The 27,205-nt window shown below is 44.5% G+C and overlaps 1 protein-coding gene across 1 annotated transcript in view; it reads right to left on the bottom strand.

Moving 5' to 3' along the window:
- LOC147662888 (uncharacterized) overlaps positions 1 to 22,815 on the bottom strand; it is a 137,001-nt gene extending 114,186 nt beyond the window's left edge. The window contains exon 1 of the mRNA XM_086950821.1: positions 22,701 to 22,815. Coding sequence (XP_086806947.1) covers positions 22,701 to 22,815 — 115 coding nt within the window. The remainder of the gene's footprint in view (positions 1 to 22,700) is intronic.
- Positions 22,816 to 27,205: the final 4,390 nt, after the last annotated feature.

Genomic DNA, 27,205 nt, shown 5'->3' with positions numbered 1-27,205 from the left:
TTACGTATTTTTATGTTTTTGTTATGTTTGTTTGTATTTTTCCTGCACAATCCCGACGTAGTGCCACTATGTAATGACATGTTTTATGCAAGGGAAAGTCCACCAATTTGAATATGGACCACCGCACTATGGTGAGGCCAATTACCCATAGCACCCGTGCGGTCAAATCATATTGGATCCCACGCTGGTTTAATAAAGGAAAAACAAAATAAACTTCCTAATGACAAATGTTTAGTCATTAGCCTAGGCACTGTGTGAATGTTAGTAAATATTCACGCATTGTAGGACTTGGCCATTTGGCCAAAGTTCCCTGAAACCTTTTGCTTTTCCCCTGCACCGTTTTCCTGACATAGAGTAGCCAATTTAGATGCTGTGGGTACTTTGCCACTGCTGATCAGTGTCAAAGTACAGGTGTTCCCTGTTCAAGTTGTAATGGTAATTGGTTGGCCATGATTGGTATGCTTGCCTTACTAGTAAAGTCCCTAGTAATGTGCATTGTGTGTGCCAGGGTTAGTAATGCAAAGGTGCACAGAGGAGGGAATTCAGGCCTTCAGTGTAGGGCCTGTACGCATTGTGGTAAGTTAGCATGTTGTCCTGACAAGTGCAACCACCTGTCAGACCTTACTTTCCCTTTTGCATACACAGGACACACCCCTGTGGTAGGACCAGGGTAACTCCTGTGGCAGGGTGCAGTGTAGGTAAAAGGCAGGACAAGTACTGAGGTTTGTACTATTTCCTGACAGTGAAAACACTCCATTTTTTTTTCACTGGTGAAAGGCCATCCTGCCAATAGGTCAGAATAGGACAGAATGGTGGATGCTGGGTATTGTGTTTGTTAGCCTAGTTTCCCATAATAATCAAAATCGAGAGGGGAAATTTGGTATGTCTGAACTCACAGTGTCATACCACATTTTACTATAAAGGTGGTTTTGTCACTTTGTGTTCAGAAGCCACTCTTTTAGAAAGTGGCTGAGTTTTGTGCTTTAAGTATTTCTCTGTGCCTCTGTTGAATGTGGATTGTTTGTCTGGATCTGAGAGCTGGGAGAGGTCTTGACCACAGGGAGGGGTTGAGACGGCACCAGGCTGCCCTGCATCTGGAGCAGGGGGAGGAGAGGCACCAAGAGGCACCAAGAGATGAAGAGGCCTGGGCTGCTGCTATAAAACAATTGACCAATCTCCAGCTGAGTGATTAAGGATCCAGACCCCCAGTATCAAAGGGAAAAAGGTGGCACTGGGAGGAACATAAAAGTTTCCGGAGAAGTCCCAAGAAACGCGGTGTGGGCATGCTTCTGCAGGTAGAGACCCTCGGAAGTTGTGCCTGGTGAACCTGGGAACACAGAAGTAAATCGAGTCTCGGATGCGCAGTGTGCTTGTCGTGGTGTATTGGAGGCCACGCTGAAGAGGGCCTGGTGGTCGTGTGCACTGGGAGAAGAGGTGATACTGGGACGCGCACGGTGTGTGTTGTGGTGCAGCGGAGGCGTTGGTGAAGATCGCCGGGTCCTCGTGTGCACCAACCTGAGAAGTGAGTCTTGAACGCACAAGGGTGCATGTCGTGGTGCAGCAGAGGCATTGGTGAAGAGCTCCTGGTGGTCGGGTGCACCGGGAGAAGAGGAGACTCGGACATGCAAGGGTGCATGTCGTGTTACAGCCGAGGCGTTGGTGGAGAGCACTTTTTAGAAATACTTGATGCATAAGAGGGAGGTAGGAGGGGGAGACCAAGAGAGGCAGAGAGGGAGAGAGGAAAAAAAGAGATATTTGTGCATGGGAAGGTGCTGGAAATAGAGAAACAACCATTTGTAATGCAATAGGTCTCGCATTTGCGAGAGTTTGAGCTATTGGCATTGTAAATGACAATGCCTTTTATTTGTGTGTTTTGAAAACCTGCAAGCGGAGTGTAAACACACACTTTGTACTTATAGTCCTTGCTTATGAGAAGCAAGGCTGGCAGTAAAAGAGGCACAGTTTCTGCCAGCCTTGCTTCTTGTAAGCAACAACTACAAGTGCAAAGTGCATGTTTATGCACCACTGGCAGGTTTTCAAAACACATAAATAAAAGGTTTTGTTATTTACAATGCCAATAGCTCAAACTCTCGCAAATGCGAGACCTATTGCATTGTCAATGCATGTTGAGCTCTGAGACAGAAGGCAGTAGCAGCCATAGGAAGGCAGGGACTGTGACGCCAAGCGGTGCGTTTCCAAAGCAGGAGGGAGGAAGAAGCAGCTGCAGCCGAAACAGGCCTTGGTCTTTGACTGCACAGCAAATGTGGCAAGATAAGAGCAACAACATTTACAACCCTGTTTACAACAGAGCTCTGTAAACCACGAGCACTGGTCTCAAGAGCTGCAGCTTAAAGAAAGAATGCACAGCCCTGTTTACAACAGAGCTATGTAAACCACGAGCACTGGTCTCAAGAGCTGCAGCTTAAAGAAAGAATGTACAGCCCTGTTTACAACAGAGCTCTGTAAACCATGAGCACTGGTCTTGAGAGCTGCAGCTTAAAGAAAGAATGTACAGCCCTGTTTACAACAGAGCTCTGTAAACCATGAGCACTGGTCTTGAGTGCTGCAGCTTCAAGAAAGAATGCACAGCCCTGTTTACAACAGAGCTCTGTAAACCACGAGCACTGGTCTCAAGAGCTGCAGCTTAAAGAAAGAATGTACAGACCTGTTTACAACAGAGATCTGCAAACCATGCACACTGGTCTTGAGTGCTGCAGCTCAAGAAAGAATGCACAGCCCTGTTTACAACAGAGCTCTGTAAACCACAAACACTCGTCTGCAGGGCTCCATCTAAAAGAAAGAATGCACAGCCCTGTTTACAACAGAGCTCTGTAAACCACGAGCACTGGTCTCAAGAGCTGCAGCTTCAAGAAAGAATATACAGCCCTGTTTACAACAGAGCTCTGTAAACCACGAGCACTGGTCTCAAGAGCTGCAGCTTAAAGAAAGAATGTACAGCCCTGTTTACAACAGAGCTCTGAAAACCACGCACACTTGTCTTGAGTGCTGCAGCTTCAAGAAAGAATGCCCAGCCCTGTTTACAACAGAGCTCTGTAAACCACGAACACTGGTCTCCAGGGCTCCATCTAAAAGAAAGAATGCACAGCCCTGTTTAAAACAGAGCTCTGTAAACCACGAACACTGGTCTCCAGGGCTCCAGCTTAAAGAAAGAATAAACAGCCCTGTTTAAAACAGAGCTCTGTAAACCACGAGCACTGGTCTCCAGGGCTCCAGCTTAAAGAAAGAATGTACAGCCCTGTTTACAATTGAGCTCTGTAAACCACGAGAACTGATCTCCAGGGCTCCAGCTTAAAGAAAGAATGCACAGACCTGTTTACAACAGAGCTCTGCAAACCACGAGCACTGGTCTCAAGAGCTGCAGCCTAAAGAAAGAATATACAGCCCTGTTTACAACAGAGCTCTGTAAACCACAAGCACTGGTCTCCAGGGCTTTTGGTTCAAGAAAGAATGCACAGCCCTGTTTACAACAGAGCTCTGTAAACCACAAACACTGCTCTCCAGGGATCCATCTTAAAGAAAGAATTAGGGGCATATTATCAAGACAGGTGATAAAATTATCGCCTCTTTATCGGCAGAAAACTGCAGCTAAAGCAGCGATAATTGGCTTGATAATATGCTCTATGGAATTCCAATTGAAGCCCATGTTAAATGTGAAGGACATCTAACATGAGGTTCATTTGGAATTCCAAAGAGCATATTATCAAGCCTATTGTCGCCGCTTTAGCTGCCGTTTTCTGCTGCTAAAGCGGCGATAATTATATCGCCTGTCTTGATAATATGCCCCTTAGTGCTCACAGGCTCTAAGTAACAACACATATAACAGGGGCAGTTCTTTACGTTCTGATGGCGATAGGGGCTTTGCCTTCTTTACAAGGCAGCGCAAATAAGGCACCCTTTCACGCTGTACTCAGCGCAAAACCCATTGATTTAGACACTGCCCCCTATTTACAAGGGTAGACTAATTAGGAGGCAGAGACAAAATTAAGACCAAGGAAAACCCGGTCTTACCCTGGCTCAACGAGGGGAAATGCTCTATTTCTCCTCATTTTTGCTGTTTTCATGTGTGCTGCGTTGTGCAGCGCACATTGAAACAGCAAATTGCCATTGATTGTGTATGAGCAGGAAGGTGACCCCTCCTGCACAAAAACAATAAAAGAAATTGCCTTTTTGCAACTTCTATGTGTGCTGCATTAAGCAGCACGCATAGAAGTTTAAAAATGCCATGAGTGATTTTTTATGTGCCAGAAGAGAGACCTTCCGGTACATAAACAATCATTTCCCCCAATGCAGACACCCTTGCACTATAGTGCAAGAATGTCTGCGTTGGTGCTAGGCAGCTGAACTCGGCGCCAGCACTAGGGGAAATGCAGGGGTGTTCTTGTGAATACTGCGCATCCCTGCATTTACAGAATGGAGAAGCGTAGCATTGGCAATGGTTGCTTAACTCCACGCTTTTCCATTCTGTTATAAATATGCTCCAAATGTCACAGAAATAAAGTGAGGTGTCTCAGCTAAACGTGTAGAGAACTGACAGAGAGCATGAGTGCCACAGTAGAAATAAACAAAGTGGGAGAAATAGAGGGTCTAGATTGGCTCAAAGCAAGGGGGATATGTACAAGGAAGTTGCAGAGAGAGGCGTTAGCCGTCATGGCTCAATGCCTTGTCATGGAGTTAGGCTTTGCCATCACACTGTGTTAAGTTAGAATGAGCTTATTAGAAGTTTAAACGCCATTTTACCCTTCTGCTGCTTCTGCTCACGGCACATATTGTTATTAATGCTTTGAGCCTAGTAGAATATTTTGCTTCACATGAGAATAATATGTTTTCCTATAATATCAGCTTTGTTTGGTAACTTTATGTCTGAACAGTGAGTGCCGAGGCCTTCAAGGTTATTTCAACACAGTGGTTGTTGTTCGGTCTGATCAGCGCACGTCCTAGACATAACACATATGCAGCTGTGGCCAACTCTGGCTTTTGGCACGTTTAATAAGGCACTGCGCAGAGCATGCACACACACTTGATGAATATTCGCATGCAGAGAGTTGGTGTAGAAGATGATGTGATCCCTTTCTACTAAGACCAGAGGTATGGGGCTGCCCTTCTAAAACCCAAAGAGACCTTCTGTAGATATAATATAATATACTAGCAAGGGAGGGTAAGACTGAGGTGTTATTTAGACTTCTTCCCTTTAGCATTTTAACATATTTTCACTCTTTGTATTTTATGGAATAGTAACTGTGCTGATAACCTTGTTGCTTATAATATGTTTGCTTGTATTAGCTAAGACACTGCACCTGAGAACACGGCATTAGAAACAAATATTTCAAACTTGCACGTGTCTTCATTTACTCCTCGTTCTGGACTGGTTTGTTAGTATAACGAAAGAGTGTTCATGTGTTCCACGTTCCCTGAGGTGTACTAAGTTCATGTTCTGGGTTGTCTAATCATTGGAGTAAGGAAGAACCAATGAGACACTGATTGCTAGTCTGGTAGAGGATTTTGTATACTAAGGTGAGTTTTGGCACACCCTAATTCACTGAGGTTCCAAGTCTCTATGCACAGTTCTGTGTAGGAGCAGAATCCCTGCGACATGGCGCCCAATCGTTGGTGGTCTTATTACATGACACTTGATTAGTGCTTATATCAGTCCTTAATACCCTTCACTATTGTTTCCGGAAGACAGTGGTGTCGGACAAACCTACCTATAGTTACACAGGTCTTTTCAAGCTTGAATCTTTTGAAACGGTTTCCGTGAATTACTACCCAGTTGTGTTACTTAGATTTTCTTTGTACCGCTTACTTTCTGTGTCATTATGGCTGGCGTTGACATACCGCAGCATAGTCGCATTGCGGTGCGCAATCATTTGCAGACTTATAACATCCCCGTGGATGGCATGGCTGTTATCATGGTTGTGAGTGTGGAAGTAGCTTACCCTTGTGAGATTTTCTACTCATGGGTGACCTTCCCAGCTGTGAACGCGAATACTAATGTGTTCAACACGTACACTCCTACTGCCGTGCCACAGGAATACGTTCCTGTATCGGACACAGGAAGTTCCGATTAATGCTTGGCAGCACCGAGTTTGGTTTATTGGCGCCCTACCCCACACTTTATTGACTCCGAGATTAGGCCCTCTGTCCATTCCAGGCTCTACTTGGCCTGTTTTGGCTGGATTTACACCGCATCCTCAAGCAGGAGCGTGTCCCCTTGCAGATATAAGATGACTACATAGAGTCGCTATTTGCGTTATTAGGTCGTTAGTACAGTACATTACCCACAACCTCCCGGGCGGGGCCCCGGGTGCTGCGGTGCTTCCGGCCGGACTGGGCAGAATGAAGCTTAGTCCTGTGATGGTAAATGCAGTAATGGGCAAGCGTCCCCAGAATTAGGATGACTTTCCTTTCTGACTTGCCGAGAAGTTTGACCAGTTGGAAGCAGAGGCTGATGACTGTGAGTCTTGGGGGTAAGATTTTTGCGACAGTGTATACGAGGTGATTCGGCACTCCGTTAATGACTGTCCTTCCAACAGTCATTAAACATGTTCAAGATGAACACGGATCTGAGGCAGCGGTTGAATTGGGTATGCGCCTATGCGGCAGTTTTGCCGTAGTGTCTGATCTCGTACTAGCTAATGTCAAGGGAGATGCGGTAAGCTTTCAGGTGTCTAATGCTTTGCTGGCGGTTCCCGATGCCGATAAACCCCGACAGTTGCCAAGAATTATTGTGACGGCTTATAAGACCGTGGGCCGCAATAGTTTAGGTGTCAAGCCATTCTCTGTTAAGGAGAAAAAGCAACCCGAAAGGCCGAAGTCAGAAACAGACAAACAGCCAAGGCTAAAAAGCAAAATTGGCCGGAAAAAAAAACAGGGTAACAACAACAGCAGCAGCAGGAGTCACGTCCTGCATCACCAGTGCCTGCGCCTACAGAACATGTTTATCACCTGATCGTTTTCAGGTTTCTGAACAACGCTCTCCTCGTTCTTTTCAGGATTCATCGGCCTCATCGACCGGTGGTGGAGGAGGCGGCAGAGGTCGGTGTGGCCAGCAAGGACGCGACCAGCACCGCCCGAAGACAGTAAAGGCAAGCAGGACGATTCGACAACGAAAAGACCCCAGTTTCAGAAAAATAAAATTGCAGCTTTAACAGAGAGATATGCCACAGATAGTGAGATCGCAGCTTCGGAATCAGACATGGGCGCTGACATTGTTGGACAGCGCGATGGAGATTACCATAGTGCGAGAAGCCCTGCGTCGACTACTGAAGGTGACAACGACTAATCAATACGTTGTTGTGCAGACAGCTGATACTAGACTAGCTCCCCCTGATAGACTTTATGAAGTAGTCCTTTTAATTTAAGGTGACATACAACGTACCATTAAAGGGATATTTTGGGAAAATCTTACAACTACCTATGACATTTTGTTAGTGGAGGCTGACTGGCCCCCACCTTTTGTTCTCGCAGTTCCGAGAGGGGAGGAGGTAATCCTCCCTAGTTTCACGCACACAGTCTCGAAGGAGCATGCGCTGCATTTTGCAGAAGAGTGGGCTAAGGCCCTTGCGCCGGCTCTGTACTGTACACATTGTGGTTGGGACAAATTTTCCCCCCACCACGAGATTTCTTTACGGTCTATGCCCCAGCCTCAACCTTAATCTCCCATCCGACATGAAGCTAAGGCTTCCGTTGCGGAAATCCTTGAACAATTGGAATATCAGGGTGTTATTTAAACTTGTGTGTCACCGATGAATAACTCTCTTTTTACTGTGACCAAGCCAGATGGCTCGTACCTTTTGGTATTAGATTACCAGCATTTGAACTCACAGTGCCATAGCAGTGTAGTACAGAATAACCACGGCTCTGCTCTTGTGGATGGTCTTGTGCTAAAACGGTTTAAAACCACACTTGACATTTCCAAAGTTTTTTTGCCCACAGTTTGGATGGTCTAAGTTCCCAATGGACCAGTTTTACCTGTGGCGGCAACAGCACCAATTTAAATGCCTAGCGATGGGCTATAAGAATAGTCCAGGCGTGTTTGCTGCCCATATTGTCTCTCTCTTGGAGAGAGTAGACACGGATGCGTGTTCGTATGTGGATGACAAATAATCTCACAGACAATGAGCTTTGGGCGTATCTGTGTCACGTTAACAGCATCATTTGTAACTTTGCGGACTTTGGTTACAAATTTAATTTTGCAAAGTCTCACATTGCAGAATACACAGTGTTGTTTCTGGGCTATGACCTAAACAATGAAGGTCGAGGATTGGCTCCTCACTTCTTAGAGAAATGTGCACAATTGCGCGCTCCTACAACTCTGAAAAAATTACAGTCCTTGCTGGGATTTTTGAATTTCGGGCGTACTTATATTCCCGAATATGCCAGCGTATCAAGCCTTTGTATGCTTTGATACAACCTACTTTTACCAAATCTTGCTGGCTGCCAGAACATTCAGCCATTTTGCAATCTTTGCAGGCTGATCTTCTAGAATCTAAATTCTTACTGACTCGTGATAACCACACCAACCTGGTGATAAGAATCATCCCTGGGGTGGTGGGTTTCACGTACCTTACTTTTAACGAAGGAGACACAGTACCTATTGCTTACAAGTCACACTTGTACACTTCGGCTGTAATGCGGTTTTCCTCTGTGGAAAAAGTTTTGACAGCAGTGCAAATGGCGATTCTGAAGGAGCGTGCACTGTCACAGGGAAAACGCATGTTGGTTGTTACCCTGTATCCTGCACTAGAGTCGGTGACGAATTCCAGCGTACCAAATTCTAAATCTTTGCACCCACGGTAGATACAATGGCCAGCACCATTGATGTCTCCGGATGCTACGTTTATTTTTGATGCCTCCTTACAGTCGTAGAATTTTTTGCAGTATGAATTTGTTCATCCTGCGCCTCTGGCTATGCGGCCTTTGGAGGATTTCCATTTTATCATATACACTGATGGATCAGCGCAGGTTGCGCATGGGTCTAAACACGCATGTTTCCGCTTGCGCGATTGTTGCAGGTGCCATGGTGAATGATGAGTTCAAGTCCAGAGTCGTGCACACGCAGACTTTAGGGGACTGAACCGCAAAATTAGCAGAGCTTCGTGCTCTGATGCTTGCATTGGAGTACGCTGATCCTAGTGTGACAACTCTTATTGTGAGTGATTCTTACTACTGTGTCCAGTCTTACAACGAAAACCTGTTCTTTTGGATTCAGAATGATTTTCGTGATTCCAAGGTTAGCACTATAAAGCATAAAATGATCTGGGTCCGAGTGGCTGAGCTTAAAGACCAGTTGCCACTCGTGTTTGTAATTCATACTCTCGGTCATCAGCGCGTGGGAGTTCACGCTGTTGTCAATTCTTTGGCCGATGAGGCTGCAAAATCTGCAGTATCGTCATATTGGTTGCAGCAGTTACACGTTCCAAAAGTAAGATCGATGATGATATCTTGGCAGCTGTTGCTGCAACTGAGAAGGGAATTAAATATCCTAAGGGATTCCCTTTGAAGTATTCATACCACTTAAGTCCTGATAAAGTTCCTTATGTGAAAATACCTGACGTTGGTGAGAGGTTAACTTCCAACGCGGACCGCAGGCCCACACTGATTACAGCAGCCCACGAGTGTGCTGCGTCTGCGCATGCGGGCGTTTCGGCTACTGTAGCTCAGTTACAACAATGTTTCTGGTGGCGGGGGCTGTACAAACAGACGCGTGTTTATGTCCTTCAATGTGACATTTGTCAGCAGATTAAGCCTTCGACTGCTACGCGCCCTCCCCAGACACAGTTGTACATTTCTAATAAACCACTTGGTTGTGTTTATTTAGATCACTGCGGTCCTTTTTCTTCTGATACTGCGTAAGTACATCTTAGTAGCAGTTGATTCATGCACACGCTTTGTGTGGGTGTGGCCGCACCGCAGCGCTAATTCACGAACTGTCATAAGAGACTTGCATGTCTTTGTAGGGATTTTTGCCTGTGGTACCTTCCATTCGGATCAGGGTCTGGCTTTCGCCTCTAAGGCATATAAGGATGCCATGACTTCGTTGGGGGCCCAAGTCAAGTTTTCGTCTCCATACAGACCTGAGGGTAATAGTGTTGTGGAACAAATGAACCAAGATTTAAAGCAGTCTTTGACAGCTAGAGTTATAGGCACTGGCAGGAACTGGCTGGCCCACCTCAATAGCATGCAGCATGCTCTTAATAATCTCCCTAGAAGGTCTCTGGGTGGGTGAACCCCATACGAGATGCTCTTTAGTATCAAGATGTTTGTACCGGACCTTGACGGTCTAGACCAGGCGGCTGTTGCTGCCTCCTTTGACGTAGATGAACATTGCAATGTTTTACAGAATCTACAAGAGACGAGAGACAGTCTTGCAAAGGAACATTTGCCCTCCACTTCTGATGATGCGTTGCAGATCCCGGTAGTTGGCTGGCTACCCTAGGTTGGAGAACTGGTTCAAGAGAAGATCGAAAACAAGAATGAATTTGGTCCCTCATTGAGCTCCGGTTTCAGTGCTTGGTGTGAAGGGCACTAGAACAGTCATTTTACCACCACTTCCAGGTCGTAAGGAAAACAGGTACATCTCCATTGACAATATCAAGATACACAGCGTGGCCGATTCTTCTTAGTATGACACCGGCAGTCTCATGTCCTTCGATTTTGAGAAATTCTGTTTTGGCCCCGGCTTCCAATCCCGTGCCTGATGTTGCCCTCAAGATGCCTGCCATTTCAAGTCATTTATTGAGTACACTGCCTGGTACTCAACTTGATGAAACAGACTACACTTACCCAACTGACTTATCGATGCCGGATTTGCAAACTCGCTTGGCTACGGAATCCAGATTTTCATTTGACACTGATTCACACACATCGAAGAAACATTCAAAAATTTCTGTTTTGGCAAGACTGTTTAAAAAACATTTTTTGATTCCCCCTTGGACCTACATTTGGCTGGTGCTTTTTTCAATTTACCTTTTTATGTCAATTGGCTTTGCAGTGTATTTTTTCCGACTCGTGAATGGACACTGTGTCGAGGAGAGAAAATGCATCGGACATATCAATGGAACATTGGCTCCCCATTCCTCATCACACAGATTGAAGAGAGACTTGGCCTTTGTTAATATCACTGCTTGGCCTGTATTAGATGGGATTGTATGGAATGCTGTTCGATTTCAAATCCATGGGCCCACTGAGGTTATAAATGTCCCTAATGTGCTTTGAGTTTCTATGGGGGATATAAGTAAACAAAATATACGTTCTGATGATTGGGATGTTCAGGCCGTAGAAGCCTTGTTTTCTGATTTGAAATATTATGCTGTCTTTGATGCTGAAGATTTGCATTTAGAATCTACTAATTACGATGATTTGTATTCTTACCAACATTTTGGCAATCATTACCTCCATAAAGCTAATATCAGGAGGAACACTGTCAATTATACGCAATCGGAACATTGTCCAGCTCCTATACAAGGCAGTTCTGCTTCCTTTTTGAAAATGTTCACTTTACCGATTTTAATCAGTCAAATTCCAATGCATTTTATTTAAAAATGCCTGAAAAGTCAATATCCAAAGTTAGACTTACCGATACTATATTACTGTATTCAAAGTCCTTTCTAGACCAATTGGCTGTTGGGGGCTACGAGTTGTGGAAGGATACCATTGACCTTAAATCTGTTTGGGGTTCTAAAAGCTGGCAAGTGCAAGGCACTGAGGCTTTGCACCGTGCATGCCTCATCCCGAACCATATGTTGTTTTTGAATTCTACAATTTCACAGACAACTTGCTTTGGATTGGCTACCACTAAAAAATTAAATGCTCCGTCATTTTCTGAAGTAGAAGAATATTCCTGTTGGAATAATGCCACTAAATTTTCGATCAGAGAGTTACAAACTCTGTTGCTAAATTCTTCCTTTAACATATCCAGTTTGGATCCAAAATGCTGGCTGCTCTGGCACAGAAGTGCTGACTCTTGCCAGCATCGTTTTCTGGGTTTGGCTCATGGCTTTACACAGGTCAGGGTGGATTCCCGTTTTGAGAGTGGCCATTCTGTGACTACCTATTCTGTAGGCAAATTGTGTCAGAATGTGCTCAAATATTCTACCTTGGTCTCAGATAAACTGCATTTGTCTAAACTGACTGACGAAGTTGATCTGAATGATTTTATTAACGGCCCGGCTAATGGCAGATCTAAAAGATGGATATATGCTATGTACAACGAAGTTTGGAAAACGTCCCAGATTGAGGCGGCTACCCGCATTAGAGCCATAGATCAAGCCAATTTAGAAAAGGGGCTAGCAGTTGTAGACAATAGCATCAACACACTTTATTCCCACATTTACACGTTAGATATTATTGTGTCATCTGTTGTTGATATTGTGCAGGATGAAGTGCCTGTTTTGTACCATGGTCAAAATCAATTGCGTTCCATTATGCAGTTTGCATGGACACTGCAGACCCTAAAGGCAGGAAAAGTGCCCTGGCATTGCATGAATACGTCATCCTTGTTTGTCCCGTTTAATTTGACTGACAAGCAGCGTTTACTTTCAATGAAAGATGCATCTTTTTCTATGTTACACATTGAGAGGTTGGAACCTTTACCGTTTTCTGTGGCAGAAGCTAATACTACAACGTGGCTCATCCACAGGTTAATAACTCTCCTGTTTCCTCCATTCAAGTTTGAGGGGTGTATGAAATACTTTGCCATTTGTAGATATGAGCTTCTTGGTAGTGCTTATCTCCATGAAGCTTGGTCGCTTCCATTTACCTATAGATGCCTTAGGGAGGGAAAGGAAGTTTATTTGAATGGTGAGGATTGTACTGAAACACCGGATCACTTGTTGATGCGTAGACATATCCAATTACATGGCTCCTGTAATCAGAACAAGCCAAATTTAGCTTGTATTTTCAAAGGTACACCTGTGCCTGCTATCGTACCCACATTCACATTACTGGCAAGCAGGAGTTATTTACTTTTAAATAATGAAGATTGTTGTGGGTTAGTAGCGGGAATTGCTTATGTGGTTACCGTCAGTGAAAGGGTGGTTTGCTGTAAAAATGTAATGTATCCTCCTCCGCATGGGAGACTTGATGTTTCCATCTGGCCCAAGATTCCTTCCTACCTTGAAAGCAGAGTTCAACAAGATGAGTCGCATAAGAGCTACATTGTCCCAAAAGGAAGTTGCCCTCACATCTGCTCGTGAAACATTCATCCTTCACGTGGCTAACACCCGCACTTGTATGTTCTTTCCCTTTGTTAAATTGGATGGCCGAATTATTTTCAGATGAGAACAGTGACTTCCTGTTGAAGGCCATTGCTGCATATTTTGCATATTCATTATTAGGATGAGATACATCTTCTGCCTCTCTTCCATGACCGACGCCAGTTATTGTACATCGGATATTTTTTATAATTTTTTCATCAATTTTTTTTTTGGGCCCAGACCTATTGATTTTACCATGTCCGAAGGCTACATTTATTTTTTATTTTTTAACAATTGAACTGATGACAAACTCTGAGATGTTTTCTTCTCAATTATTTATCTCTATCCTTCCAGGAACAAATTGGAGACTTGTGTTCGGACTACTGTTCTTGAACTCTGCATTTCTAAATTTGCCCCTTATCTTATCTTATCCGTGCTCGGATCAACGGAGGGTGTCATGGAGTTTGGCTTTGCCTTCACACTGTGTTAAGTTAGCATGAGCTTACTGGAAGTTTAAACGCCATTTTACCTTTCTGCTGCTTCTGCACACGGCACATATTGTTATTAATGCTTTGAGCCTAGTAGAATATTTTGCTTCACACAAGAATAATATGTTTTCCTATAGTATCAGCATTGCTTGGTAAGCTAAGTCTGAACAGTGAGTGCCGATGCCTTCAAGGTTATTTCAACACAGTGGCTGGTGTTCGGTCTGATCAGCGCACGCCCTAGACATAACACATAGGCAGCTGTGGCCAACTCTGGCTTTTGGCGCGTTTAATAATGCACTGCGCAGAGAATGCAAACACACTTGATGAATATTCGCATGCAGAGAGTTGGTGTAGAAGATGATGTGACCCCTTTCTACTAATATCAGATGTATGGGGCCGCCCTTTTAAAACCCAAAGAGACCTTCTGTAGATATAATATAATATACTAGCAAGGGAAGGTAAGACTGAGGTGGTATTTAGACTTCTTCCCTTCAGCATTTTAACATGCTTTCACCCTTTGTATTTTATGGAATAGTAACTATGCTGATAACCTTGTTGCTTAAAATATGTTTGCTTGTATTAGCTAAGATACTGTGCCTGAGAACAGGGCATTAGAAATAAATATTTCAAACTTGCAATTGTCTTCATTTACTCCTCATTCTGGACTGGTTTGTTAGTATAACGAAAGAGTGTTAATGTGTTCCACGTTATCTGAGGTGTACTAAGTTCATGTTCTGGGTTGTCTAATCATTGGAGTGAGGAAGAACCAATGAGACACTAATTGCTAGTCTGGTAGGGGATTTTGGATACTAAGGTGAGTTTTGGCACACCCTAATTCACTGAGGTTCCAAATCACAATGCACATTTCTGTGTAGGAGCAGAATCCCTGTGACAGCCTTACTTCTGAAACACAAGGCTGCACCATATTTGCAACAATATGGTGCAGCCTTGCGTTTCCCCCTGCAATGGTACTACACTTAGCAGTGTAGCGCCAACGCAGGCACACTCGCACCAGAGTGTAAGGGTGTCTGCGTGCAGGGGAGGATTGTTTATGTGTAAGAAGGTGTCCCTTCCTGCACATAAACAATCCTGAAATGCCATTTTGTCACTTTCATGTGAGCTGCTTAAGGCAGCACACATGAAAGTCACAAAAATGCATTTTTTTAAAGATTGTTTATGTAGAGGAAGGACCAACTTAAGACCGGGTTTTACCTGGTCTTAATTTTGGCGCTGCCTCCTATGTACGCTACCCTTGTACATAGGGGGCAGCATAAAAATCAATGGGTGTTGCGGTGGAACTCCCACCACAACACCCACTGCCCACCTTTTCACGCTAAGCATAGCGTGAAAGTGGGCCTTATTTACAAGGCAGCGTTAAGCCACGGTAAGTGGCTTAACGCTGCCTTGTACAAAAGGCGCAGCCCCTCTCGCCACCACAACGACGAATACAAGTGACGTTGTGGTGGCGATAAGGGCTTGTACATATGCCCCCAAGTGTCTCTAGGAAAGAGTCTAGGAGAAACAAATAGAATGCAGGCATGCTATCACCTCAGATTCTCACCTTTGAGAAGACAGTCTTAAAAGCAATCTTAGACAAACGCACAAATTCAGCATTCCATAACACTTCTAGAAAGGAAAATGAGGACATTCAAGCTTGGCAAAGGACACTGCCATTAAAGTAAAAGAAGCTGATAAGGGGGGTGCAGTGGGTGTTGTGGTGGGAGTTCCACCGTAACACCCATTGATTTTGATGCTGCCCCCTATGTACAAGGGCAGCATACATAGGAGGCAGCGCTAAAATTAAGACCAGGTAAAACCCGGTGTTAAGTTGGTCCCCCTTCCTCTACATAAACAATCTTTGCAATTAAACACACTGAAAAGCAGTTCGTATTTTGCAAAAATATATTTAAATCAATTTAATATGTCATGTTCAAAAATGTTGTGTCTCAAATTGTTTAGGAACATGCAGATAGTTTTCTTTTCCAGTAATTGACATTCCCGACATATAATGGTGTCATCTATTTTACATTCTGTTTGCTGCCGTAGTTTGCAACACTGTAAGTGAGGGTTAGATAGACTGCAGAGGCTGGAAGTCATAATAAGGTTAATCAAGACATATGTGTTTTTGTGTAGTGCTTGCTATGTGTGCATTATTTAACAAACACTACAATTAATAAACTTCTAAATATACCACAGTTAGTTTAGAACTTAAATATTAAGACAAGCTGATATTTAAATACCATCCCTCTCCCCCTTGTTGTAAATAACTGCTGTATACTTAGATACTTTTAATTGTAGTGTTTGTAAAATGTTGTATTCTCTTGACAAAGGAGGGCGGGAAATCAATGTAAATATTAGCTTGGCTTAATATAGATATTTTTTAATTGTAGTGTTTGTTAAACCATGCACACTCTTGACTTAGGAAGGAGTGTGTTTGATGTAAATATAAATGTAAATGTCAGTTTGATCCAATGTCTTTGTATATATTTGGTAAATTTCCTTTGGTACCTGTACATACTGTCCCTGTCTTAATGGTTGTAATGTTTTTATTGTTGTTGTGTATTTCAAATGGTATAGTATTTGTCTTTGCCAATTGGTGTATATTTATATATGTGTGTATATCTTTGTGAAATCCACAGCCCTGAAGAAGGACATTTGATTGGACGAAACGCGTCGGCTGTCTCTGCTAATCTTTAATCATTTTTTATGCAACTTAAAATAAAAGAAGATAATCAAAGAAAAAATCACTGCGGACACGTATTTTGATATTTCATTAAAAGTCTGGTCTAAATTAGTAGTCATTTGTTACAACAATTTCGTTTGTAATTTCTTGTTACAATGGCTGATTTACAAAAGCAATATACCATTAAATCTGTTCGACCGTTTCTGGTTGCTGTGATATATATATGCTTTGTGAGTTTTCCAATAACTAGAGGTACCCAGAGCAAATAACTGAGCTGCTCCTTGCAATGGTTTTGCATTGTGTACTGGGTATAGAGCATATTATATGGTAAAATATAAAGAATGAAAAATAGGTGTCAAGGAAACCTTTGGCAACTAGGAAACTTAGCAAACCTGTAAATGTTTTGAAAATTAGGCACCCGGGGAAATCCTGGATAGGGTGACTTGTGTGGATCACATCAGGTGGTTATAGCCAGCATCCCTTGAAAACCTCAAACTTTGACAAAAAACCATACTTCTCTCAGATTTCTTCAATGGAAAGTTCTGCAATCTGCGGGTAGCCACAAACTACCTTCCGCACAGCAGTGCCCCAAGTCTTCTGATAAAAATGGCACCTCAATTGTATGGGCAGACCTAGTGCTTGTAACAGGAAACAGCCTAACATGCAGCATGCACATTTTTCCACTCAAAACAGACCGGTTTTTTGCTGTGAATTTTGGGCCCTTTCTCAGCCTGGCACCTAGGGAAACCTAGCAAACTTGTACATTGTGAAAACTCAACATCTAGTGGAATCTAGGATAGGGTGACTAGTGTGTCTTGCTACTTGAGTGAACCTTGTTTGAGTCTGTTTCTCAGTTCATTGTAAAAATGATCATCTTTGATGTATCATATTCGGCTAAAGGAGTATTCAATTGGTCACTTTGAAGAATGTTTTATATATTTCTGAGTCATATGGCCAGTTTTGATTGCATTATGGGCACCTTACTAGGAGTCTACTAACGCTGTAGGGTGCTCTCTATTTTATCATCTTTTATTCCTTCGCTTTTCCTCCTTCCCACATTATACTAATTATTTTTATATTTCTGATGTACCTTAGTCTATCCCGTGATGTTTTTCACTCTCAAACTCTACCTTCTTGCCAGTTTAAGTTCCTTGGGTTTAACTTCTTGTTCTTTTTCTTTCTACACTTGTTCCATTGGAGATATCTCCTTTGCTGTCAGCTTCTCTTATCTCTGCTGACGATGCACAGATGTATTTGTGTATCGTCAGCACAGAGATGAAGAGAAGCTGATAACTTTTCTAAAAAAGGTAAAGTCTCACTTCTAAAATTTAGAAATTAGCCTGAAGTAAACCACATTTACTTAACTGCGAACACCATGACTCCTTAAAGCCCTCTAATATCAACATGTGGATGTGGATGATTTTTTACTAGTTATCTAGTAAGGTTGATGCAAATTGTGTATTCAGTGTATTTCTTAGACAGACTAACTACAAATTGGTCCAGCGTAATTTTAGTGCCTTATGCACTTGTGCGTTATATACATAATATACACTAACAATATTAATCCATGTATTAATTTATCAACATTAGGTGGCTTCATTTATCTTAAGTAAGGGCCACATATATATCTGAAATGTATCTCTTTGTTTATTGATGCTAATTGCACTTGTTTGGAATCCATTTTGATGCAAGTTAGCTTAATGTATAACCAGGCCTGAGTAATATGAGTTTAAATGGATTAAATATCTTGACAATGCCTTTTTTTTCTCTCCTCTGCAGGTGTCTTATTATCCCTTTCATTAACCGTTTTGCTGCTGGGCCTTCCCTCCCCCCCCTCAGTGCTGAGCCTTAATTTGGCAATTTTAGGATAGTTCACGCTTAGACCTCCATAACTTTATTTCACCCAGGCTATCCATGCCAAATTGGTGTCCTTTTTTGCCACCATCCTGGGGATTCTACAGGTTAGCAGGGTTTGTAGATTCCTCTGGGAGGGGACTGAGAAATAAGCCGAAATATAGCAAAACATTTTTTGGGGGGTAAAATGGTAAAAAAGCGCTGCAGAAAAAAGTGTCCGTTTTTTCTCCTGCAAATGGCGTGAACCAAAGTTGTGCTTTACTAAAATCACCATCTTACCAGCTTTCAGAATGAGGCAGACTTGACTTTAACCACAGTTTTGACATTTTACTGAGAGACAGTCCATTTTTCCTATTTTTTGTCTTTCAACCTCCTTCCAGTTTCTGGTGGAAATGGGTGTTAAACCCATAATGGATCCCAAAAACTATTCATTTTTGTAAGCTAGAGAAAATTCTAAATTCAGGAAGGGGTCATTTATGTAGTACCTTCAATTTTTTTCAAAGAAACTAAGGGGCATATTCACAAGCCCCTATTGCCACAGGAACATCACTTTTTACGACTTTTCTGTGGCGATAGGGGCTTTGTCTTATTTACCAAGCGGCGTTAAGCCAATAAATGTGGCTTAACGCCGCCTTGTAAATTTGGCACCTTTTCACTCTATACTTAGCGTGAGAGGGGGGGGCAATAAGTGTTGTGGTGGGTGTTCTGCCGCAACACCCATTGATTTTGACGCTGCCCTATATTTACAAAGGTGGCGTAAATATGCTGTAGCCCCAAAATTAAGACAAGGGAAAACCTGGTCTTAACATGACAAAACGAGGAGAAATGCTTTACTTCTCCTTGTTTTTGTTGCTTTGTGTGCTGCGTTGTGCAGCACATATAAAACGCCATGAATGATTGTCTATGTGCAGTGAGGTGTCCCTTCCTGCACATAAACAATCATTAAAAAAAAGGACGATTTGCAACTTCTATATGTGCTGCACAATGCAGCGCACAAAGGAGTTAGAAAACATTATTTGTGATTGTTTATGTGCAGGAAGGAACACCTTACTGCAAATAAACAATCATTCACCGCAATGCAGGCTCCCTTGCACTAAAGTGCAACGGTGCCTGCGTTGGCACCAGGCAGCTTAATTTAGCACCAGCATAAGAGGAAACGCAGGGGTACACCACATATTTGTAAATACGGTGCATCCCTGCATTTTCAGGATGGTGGAGCATGGCGTTAGCAAATTTTGCTTAATACCATTTTGTGTCATTCTGTTGTACATATGCCCCTAAGTGTTGAAATAAATAAATATTCATTTGTGAGAACGTTTTCATTTGTAACCTCTGGTCATGATGGCCGATTTACAAAACCAATATCCTATTACTTTAGCTAGACCACTCTGGTTGTGGAGATATGTAGGGTCTGTTGGCTTTCCAGGAACTCGAGGTACCCAGAGGCCATAACGGAGCTGCACCTTGCAATGGTTTTTCATTGTGCACTGAGTATAGAGCAATTCATATGGTAAAATATAAAAGTGAAAAACAGGTATCAAGAATACCTATGTATTATTTATTAATTATTTATTTCTGAGTTTTCTGTAGCGCGAACAAGACCCAGAATCGGCTATCAGAGCGCCTACAAAATCAGAGTAAGAATACAACTTTTGCCAACAAGATCCAAGAGCATATCAAAACATTTTAAAAAGTGTAGGCAAGAAACAGAGTAAGAATAAAACTAGTTGCTGAACATAGCAGATATGGCATCAAGACATTTTTAACAAGTTTCGGCAGGTAGCAGAAACGGTGATAGAGATGGTTTATACATAGCAGTAGGAGCAAGTTAGATACGAATAAGTCAGAGAGGCGTAGATGTCCAATATGGAGGAGTTTGGAAACAAGTTTGAGGAAGTGTACGGGTACTGTGCCTTGTAAGTCCATGAAAAGGCTGGTGTGCTAGTAGGGCACCAAATGTTGAGGCATGTGCAGAGTTGAGGGAGGAATTTGCTCATCAGGAATGATTTTGCTTCCCTTTTGAATAAAGGTGCAGACAAGATTTTTCTGATGCACGGAGGTAGACGTCTCCAAATTCTTGGTGCCGCTCAGAGAACGCTCTTTCAGATGTTTTTTTCTTACTGAAACGAGAGAGTTTCAAGAGTAGGTTGTCTGAGCTCCTAGAGTGTCTATTTCCTCCAGATAAAGTGAGTTTCTGGGAAAGGTTCTGTGGGTGTTGTGGGTAAGAGCTTTATGAGTAATGCAGGCCATCTTCAGGTGGATTCTGTCTTTGTAGGTTAGCCAGTTGAGTGCCTTGAGGTGTGGAGATATATGGTCAAATTTCCAAGATCCTGTTAAGAGTCTTGCTGCTGCATTGAGACACACTTTTAGAGGGGCTGTTGAGGTTTTGGGGAGCCCAGAGAGAGTAGTACAACCGTATTCCAACCTCGATATGACTAAAGCTTGAACTGCCGTTTTGAGGTCAGGGCTCTCGATGTATGGTTTCATTTTTCTGAGATAGCTGAGGTGAAAACAGGCATTTTAGCCAATAGGTTGATGTGTGTTTGCATGTTAAGGTTTTTATCCAGTGTAATTCCCAGTAATTTGGCAGAGTCCACCAGAATCAGCGTGCAATTTAGAGCCATGACCATCTTGGTCCATTTCTTTATCTTCAGAGAGTTATTAGGAGGAGAGATTAAGAGAAATTCAGGGGCATATTACCAATGATTAGCGATATTTATCGCTAACTAGGCTTAGCAACAAATTTTTTATCGCTAAGCATCGCCGGAAATTATTGCTGGGATAACTTGCTATTAGCAAGGTTTATCTCCAAAGCGATAAATTTCCCGGCGATAGCGAGAATATCGCTGAGAATACAGCGATATTCACGCATTAGCAACAAAATGTTTTTAGCCATGTTATCCACCTCTCATTGGATAACATGGCTAAGAACTGGTCTGAGAAGGCGTTAGTTTTCGGAGATTTTCGCGCTTAGTGTGAATATTTCCCATGCTACGCCTGCCTTGTTAATAGGCGATAGCGACGTTATCGACTGCTTTCAGTCGCTAACGGGTTGGGTAAGCCCATTTTGCATAAACATAGCTGACATGCAAAGCGGGCCCCAAACCGCTCGCTATCGCCTAAAAGTTGTCGTTAACATAAGTTAGCGACAGCTTGCTAATGGGGTGATAGAATTATCGCCGCTTGGCGGCCGAAAACGGCCGATAAATCGGCGGTAATTGTCTATTGCCCCCCTTGGTAATATGCCCCTCAGTTTTTTGCGTGTTTAGTTTGAGGAAGTTGGTCGTTAGCCAGTTGATGGTCTTTTCAAAAGCTTGATTCATTATCTTTATCTCTTCAATGGACATGACCTTGATGTAGAGTTGAGTGTCGTCCACATACATGTGATAGAAGATGTTCGCCTGCGGTAGTAGATCAGTTAGTGGTTCTATGTAAAGGTTGGATAATGCTGGGGATAAGGTTGAGCCTTGAGGTACTCCTAGTAGATTGGCAGAAGCGGCAGAGAGAATTTTGTTCGCCATGAACTCTTGCGTTCTGTTTCCAGAAAAGATTTTAACCATTGAAGGACTGTGTCGGAAAAGCCCATCCTATTTTCCAGTCTTCTTGGAATTTTTTCATGATTGTCAAAGGCTGATGAGGGGTCGAGCAGGACTAGTAGAAATGTTTAATTACGGTCCAGAGCAATGAGGGCATCATCGACTATATTTAGAATCACAATTTCTGTGTTATGCCCGGGTCTGAAGCCTGATTGGCAGTCGTTCAGTAGTTTGAAGTCCATGATGTGTTGGTTCAGTTGTTGCTGAACACATTTTTCCAGGACTTTGGCTAGCATGGGAATGTTGGTAATAGGTCGGTAGTTATTAGTGTCGGAGGGGTTTGATGTTGTTTTTTTTAGGATATGGGTGACTTATCCAATTTTTAGGCAGCCTGAGATGTGACCTTGCACTAGTGAGGCGTTAAAGATTTTGGTCCAGAGGGGGGAGATGATGTCGTGGATGTGGGGTAGGCAGTTTGAGGGGACAGGTTTATTAAAGTGGTTATTGGGTTTGATAGTTGCTAAGGTTTTAGTGATGTCACTGGGATCGTAGAGTTTGAAGGTGGACCAGTGAGAATTATTTTGAAGCAAAGGTAGAACAGGTTGATTAGGGTATTCAACTTGAGCGATCAATAAGGAAGCTGAGTTAATTGCTGCCGAACTAAGTTCTAGTTGGAGGGAGTTGGTTTTTGCTGTGAAAAATTAAGAAAATTCTTCACTACTGAACTGTGAATTCTAAGTTAGGAGGGCGGTTTTAGCCAATAGGTTGGATTGCTGTTTCAAAGAGTTTCTTCGGTCTGTTTTTGGCATTGTCTAGTTCTGATCTGAAGAAGTCTTTTTTTGAATGTAGAATATTTTTGTTGTAGGAGTTTCTAGATTTCCTAAGTAGTTTGAGTTGGAAGAGGAGGGATGTTGTCTCCATTTACTTTCAGTCAATATTAGTTTATGTCTCTCTTCATTCAGGGCTCCGATGAACCATGGGTTTTTGTCCGGTATTCTTTTGAGTTTTGGTGAAGCTACAAGGTCAAAGACTTTGGTCATCGTGGAATTGTAGTGAGCAGTAAGGTCATTGATGTCTGACATGTTATTAGGAGGGGTGAGAACTTTCTCACAATGACTAGCAAGGATGTTCCAGTTGAGGTTTTTCGTATCTCTTATCCAATGTTTAGGCTTGGGTAGTTGCGAATGAGTTTTCTTTCTGGCGGGGTGAATTTGGAAGGAAATATTGTGATGGTCTGAACATTCACAATGGGTGATCAAGATAGCTTCAATTATTTTTTCTTTGGCAATGATCCTCTCAAGAGTAGCACCTTTGGAGTGAGTGGGCTTTGAGATGGCTTGGATCAGGGAATGGTCTGTTAGGAAGATTTTGATAACGTTGACCTGCTTGTCCAGGGTGTCTTCCCAGTGGAGATTGAAGTCACCAAGGAATAGTGGAGTGTATGTAGTTTGTGGGAGTTGTTATCTGAGGATTTTTAGTGGATCCCGAGTTATTCACAAAACTCCAAGGGTTCGGAATGGAACTTCGAGATAGTGATGTCGGATCGATGTATGCAGGCGATGCCTCCGCCTATTTTGGGATTTCTGTCTAGACTTATGATATTGCAGTTAGGAGGGACTAGAAGGTCTACGCAAGGCGAGGAGGATTCTGTGAGCCAGGTTTCCGTGAGGAAGGTTACCTCCATTTTCTGGTTTAAAAAGAGGTCGACAAAGTCAGAGGCGTGTTTTTGGGCTGAGCGGCAGTTTAGTAGGAGACAGAAGATCTGGTTTGAGTCATTCTCTAGAGAAGGTTTGTGCATTTTGGAGGTAGGGGTAATAGTTTGGAGGTTATTCGGGTTCATGGTTCTGTGATTCGGTAAGGAAGATCTGTATGGGTTGATGGGGACTGGGACAATAGGGAATTCTTCCATATCTGGAATGGGGTAAGTAGGGGTTTCATAGAGACTTAGGGGCTCATTAGGATGGCGGACAGAAGTGCCTCCGCAGTCCCGGCGCATGCGGAACATGCCTATTCTCCGTCCACCCATCGCGGACACTCCGTCCGCCAGATCAGGATAGGAAACATGGGCCAAAATCCGTCCGCTGCGGTAGATCACGGTCCGCCGCACAACCACACCCAACCACGCGGCGGACGTAACCAATCCAGACACTCCGCCGTACGGACTGACGTCTAGGACCGTCCACCAAATCAAGATGGAGGAAAATACACATAAAAGCGCTGCGGAAATACAACCTGCCTGAACACTGCGGATTCCCCACAGCGACCATACCCACCACGAGCCGCTCGCTGACATGGACCCTGCACTACACGCTTACCCGATGCTCTACGCGATCCACCACGTCCTAGTCTTGGCTCACCATCGAGGACGATGCAGGTAGGCAACAAACCATTCGCGGTCTGGAGAGGAGTGCCTGCAAGGGCCGTGACGGAGGGAGGGGGGAGTGACATGTACCGGAAACTACTGATTCGTGTGGAGGGGAGCACCTGCAAGGCTCGTGACGTAGGGAGGGGGGAGTGACATGTATCTGCACCCACTGATTCATGTGGAGGGCAGCACCTGCAAGGGTCGTGACCTAGGTAGGGGGGAGTGACATGTATCTGAACCCATTGCCTTGAAGTAAATACAAATACACACCATCATCACACACGCAAGAATGACTCAGACAACCCACGACACATGATTGACAAGTTTATTTACACATAATCGGGGTAACATCACAGTCTAGGCTCGAGCATGGGCAGTGTGGACACCAGAGCAGGTACATCAGAGGGCATACAGCAGTATCAGAACAGCAACAGGGCAGTGTGGACACCAGAGCAGGTACATCAGAGGCAGTACATCACAGGGCACAATGCAGTATCAGAACAGCAGCAGGGCAGTGTGGACACCAGAGCAGGTACATCAGAGGCAGTACATCACAGGGCACAATGCAGTATCAGAACAGCAACAGGGCAGTGTGGACACCAGAGCAGGTACAGAGACAGTACATCACAGGGCACAATGCAGTATCAGATCAGCAACAGGGCAGTGTGGACACCAGAGCAGGTACATCAGAGGCAGTACATCACAGGGCACAATGCAGTATCAGAACAGCAACAGGGCAGTGTGGACACCACAGCAGGTACATAAGAGGGGCGAAGTGCACCAACAGTCCATGGCAAGGCACAGGTCCATCAGAGGCAGTACATGAGAGGGGCTAAGTGCACCAACAGTCCATGGCAAGGCACAGGTCCATCAGAGGCAGTACATGAGAGGGGCTAAGTGCACCAACAGTCCATGGCAAGGCACAGGCCCATCAGAGGCAGTACATGAGAGGGGCTAAGTGCACCAACAGTCCATGGCAAGGCACAGGTCCATCAGAGGCAGTACATCACAGGGCACAATGCAGTATCAGAACAGCAACAGGGCAGTGTGGACACCAGAGCAGGTACATCAGAGGCAGTACATCACAGGGCACAATGCAGTATCAGAACAGCAACAGGGCAGTGTGGACACCAAAGCAGGTACATCAGAGGCAGTACATCACAGGGCACAATGCAGTATCAGTACAGCAACAGGGCAGTGTGGACACCAGAGCAGGTACATCAGAGGCAGTACATAACAGGGCACAATGCAGTATCTGAGGCACCACAAGTGGGAATCACTATTAACCCGTACCAAGGTCCACAGCAGTGGAAGACTGTTTACAATGGACAATGTACACACCATGTCCAATGACATGTGAGTGAAGACAACAGCACCTTACATCACACTATCAGGTGGATTGCGTGAAGTACCTGCATCCGACAGACTGGCAGCACCAGAAACCGGAGTGTGACACACAGCCACAGATGTAGTGACTGACACGTGAGCCACAGACCCAGACACACTGCCAGCACCTGATACAGGAGTATGAGAAACAGCCACAGCCTGAGTGACCGACACATGCGCCACAGACCCAGATACACTGCCACCACCTGATACAGGAGTATGAGAAACAGCCACAGCCCGAGTGACCGACACATGCGCCACAGACCCAGATACACTCCCAGCACCTGATACAGGAGTGTGAGACACAGCCACAGCCCGAGTGACTGACACATGGGCCATAGACCAAGATACACTCCCAACACCTGATACAGGAGTGTGAGACACAGCCACAGCCCGAGTGACTGACACATGCGCCATAGACCCAGATACACTGCCAGCACCTGATGCCGGATAGGGCACAACTGATACAGTGCCACTACATGATGCATGACAGCAAACAACAGACACAGTGCCACTACCTGACACATGCGAGTCAACTGCAGCGGCGCCACTGGGACCACTGAAATGATGAGCCACAGGGCTGTATGGTCCAGGAGGCAGGGTGGCTCTGGGAGCGGGGGATAGTTGCAATTGGCCGAGAACAGGTTGGCCACGTGTCAATGCTGTGTGTCTACGTTTCTTGTGGACATGTGACTGCACCCTGGACAGGACAGGACTGCAAAGTGGGCCGGACTGAGGAGAAATATCACCCACCATGGGAGGTGCATCTGCTGCCGGAGGAATGCTCTCTGGGGACGTGCTGGAGCCTGCTTGTCGTTTGCTGTGTGGCTGCCTTCTGGCCTCTGCAACATGTGGCATGAGGGATGCTACTACAGGGTCCACCTCCATCCGCTCCTGACGGGCCCTGATGGGAGTGGAGGTAAGGGGTGACTCCACTGCGGAGACCTCTGTATTCCGTTTCCCAGAAAACAGCAGCCTCAGTGCATCAAGGGGTAATGTATGCCTGTCCTTTACAGCGCCACTGTCCATGGGAGATGCCTTGGCACTTGGATGTTCCATTACCGTAGGAGGAATTTTGTCTGTGGACCTTCCCTGTTCCCTGGATGCTGCCCTGTTCCAGGCAGCAGACTTGTCGTCTGTGGTGTACATATCCCCAGGACACACCTTCTCCCTGTGTGTGTCCCTGCCCCTGGGAGTGTCCGTGCTCTTCTTAGGTGCTTTTGTCTTGTGACTGTCCTTGTCTCTGCCCTTGGTAGAAGCTCCTTCCTTCCTAGTCTCCCTGCCCTTGGGAGTGTCTCCTTCCTTCCTAGTCTCCCTGCCCTTGGGAGTGGGTCCTTCCTTCCTAGTCTCCCTGCCCTTGGGAGTGGGTCCTTCCTTCCTAGTCTCCCTGCCCTTGGGAGTGGGTTCTTCCTTCCTAGTCTCACTGCCCTTGGGAGTGGGTTCTTCCTTCCTAGTCTCCCTGCCCTTGGGAGTGTCTCCTTCCTTCCTAGTCTCCCTGCCCTTGGGAGTGTCTCCTTCCTTCCTAGTCTCCCTGCCCTTGGGAGTGGGTTCTTCCTTCCTAGTCTCCCTGCCCTTGGGAGTGGGTTCTTCCTTCCTAGTCTCCCTGCCCTTGGGAGTGTCTCCTTCCTTCCTAGTCTCCCTGCCCTTGGGAGTGGGTTCTTCCTTCCTAGTCTCCCTGC

The sequence above is a fragment of the Lissotriton vulgaris genome, unplaced genomic scaffold, assembly GCF_964263255.1.
Source record: "Lissotriton vulgaris unplaced genomic scaffold, aLisVul1.2 SCAFFOLD_1565, whole genome shotgun sequence".
NCBI lineage: Eukaryota > Metazoa > Chordata > Amphibia > Caudata > Salamandridae > Lissotriton > Lissotriton vulgaris.
The sequence above is the reverse complement of the archived record's forward strand: the minus strand, read 5'-3'. Positions and strand labels throughout refer to the sequence as shown.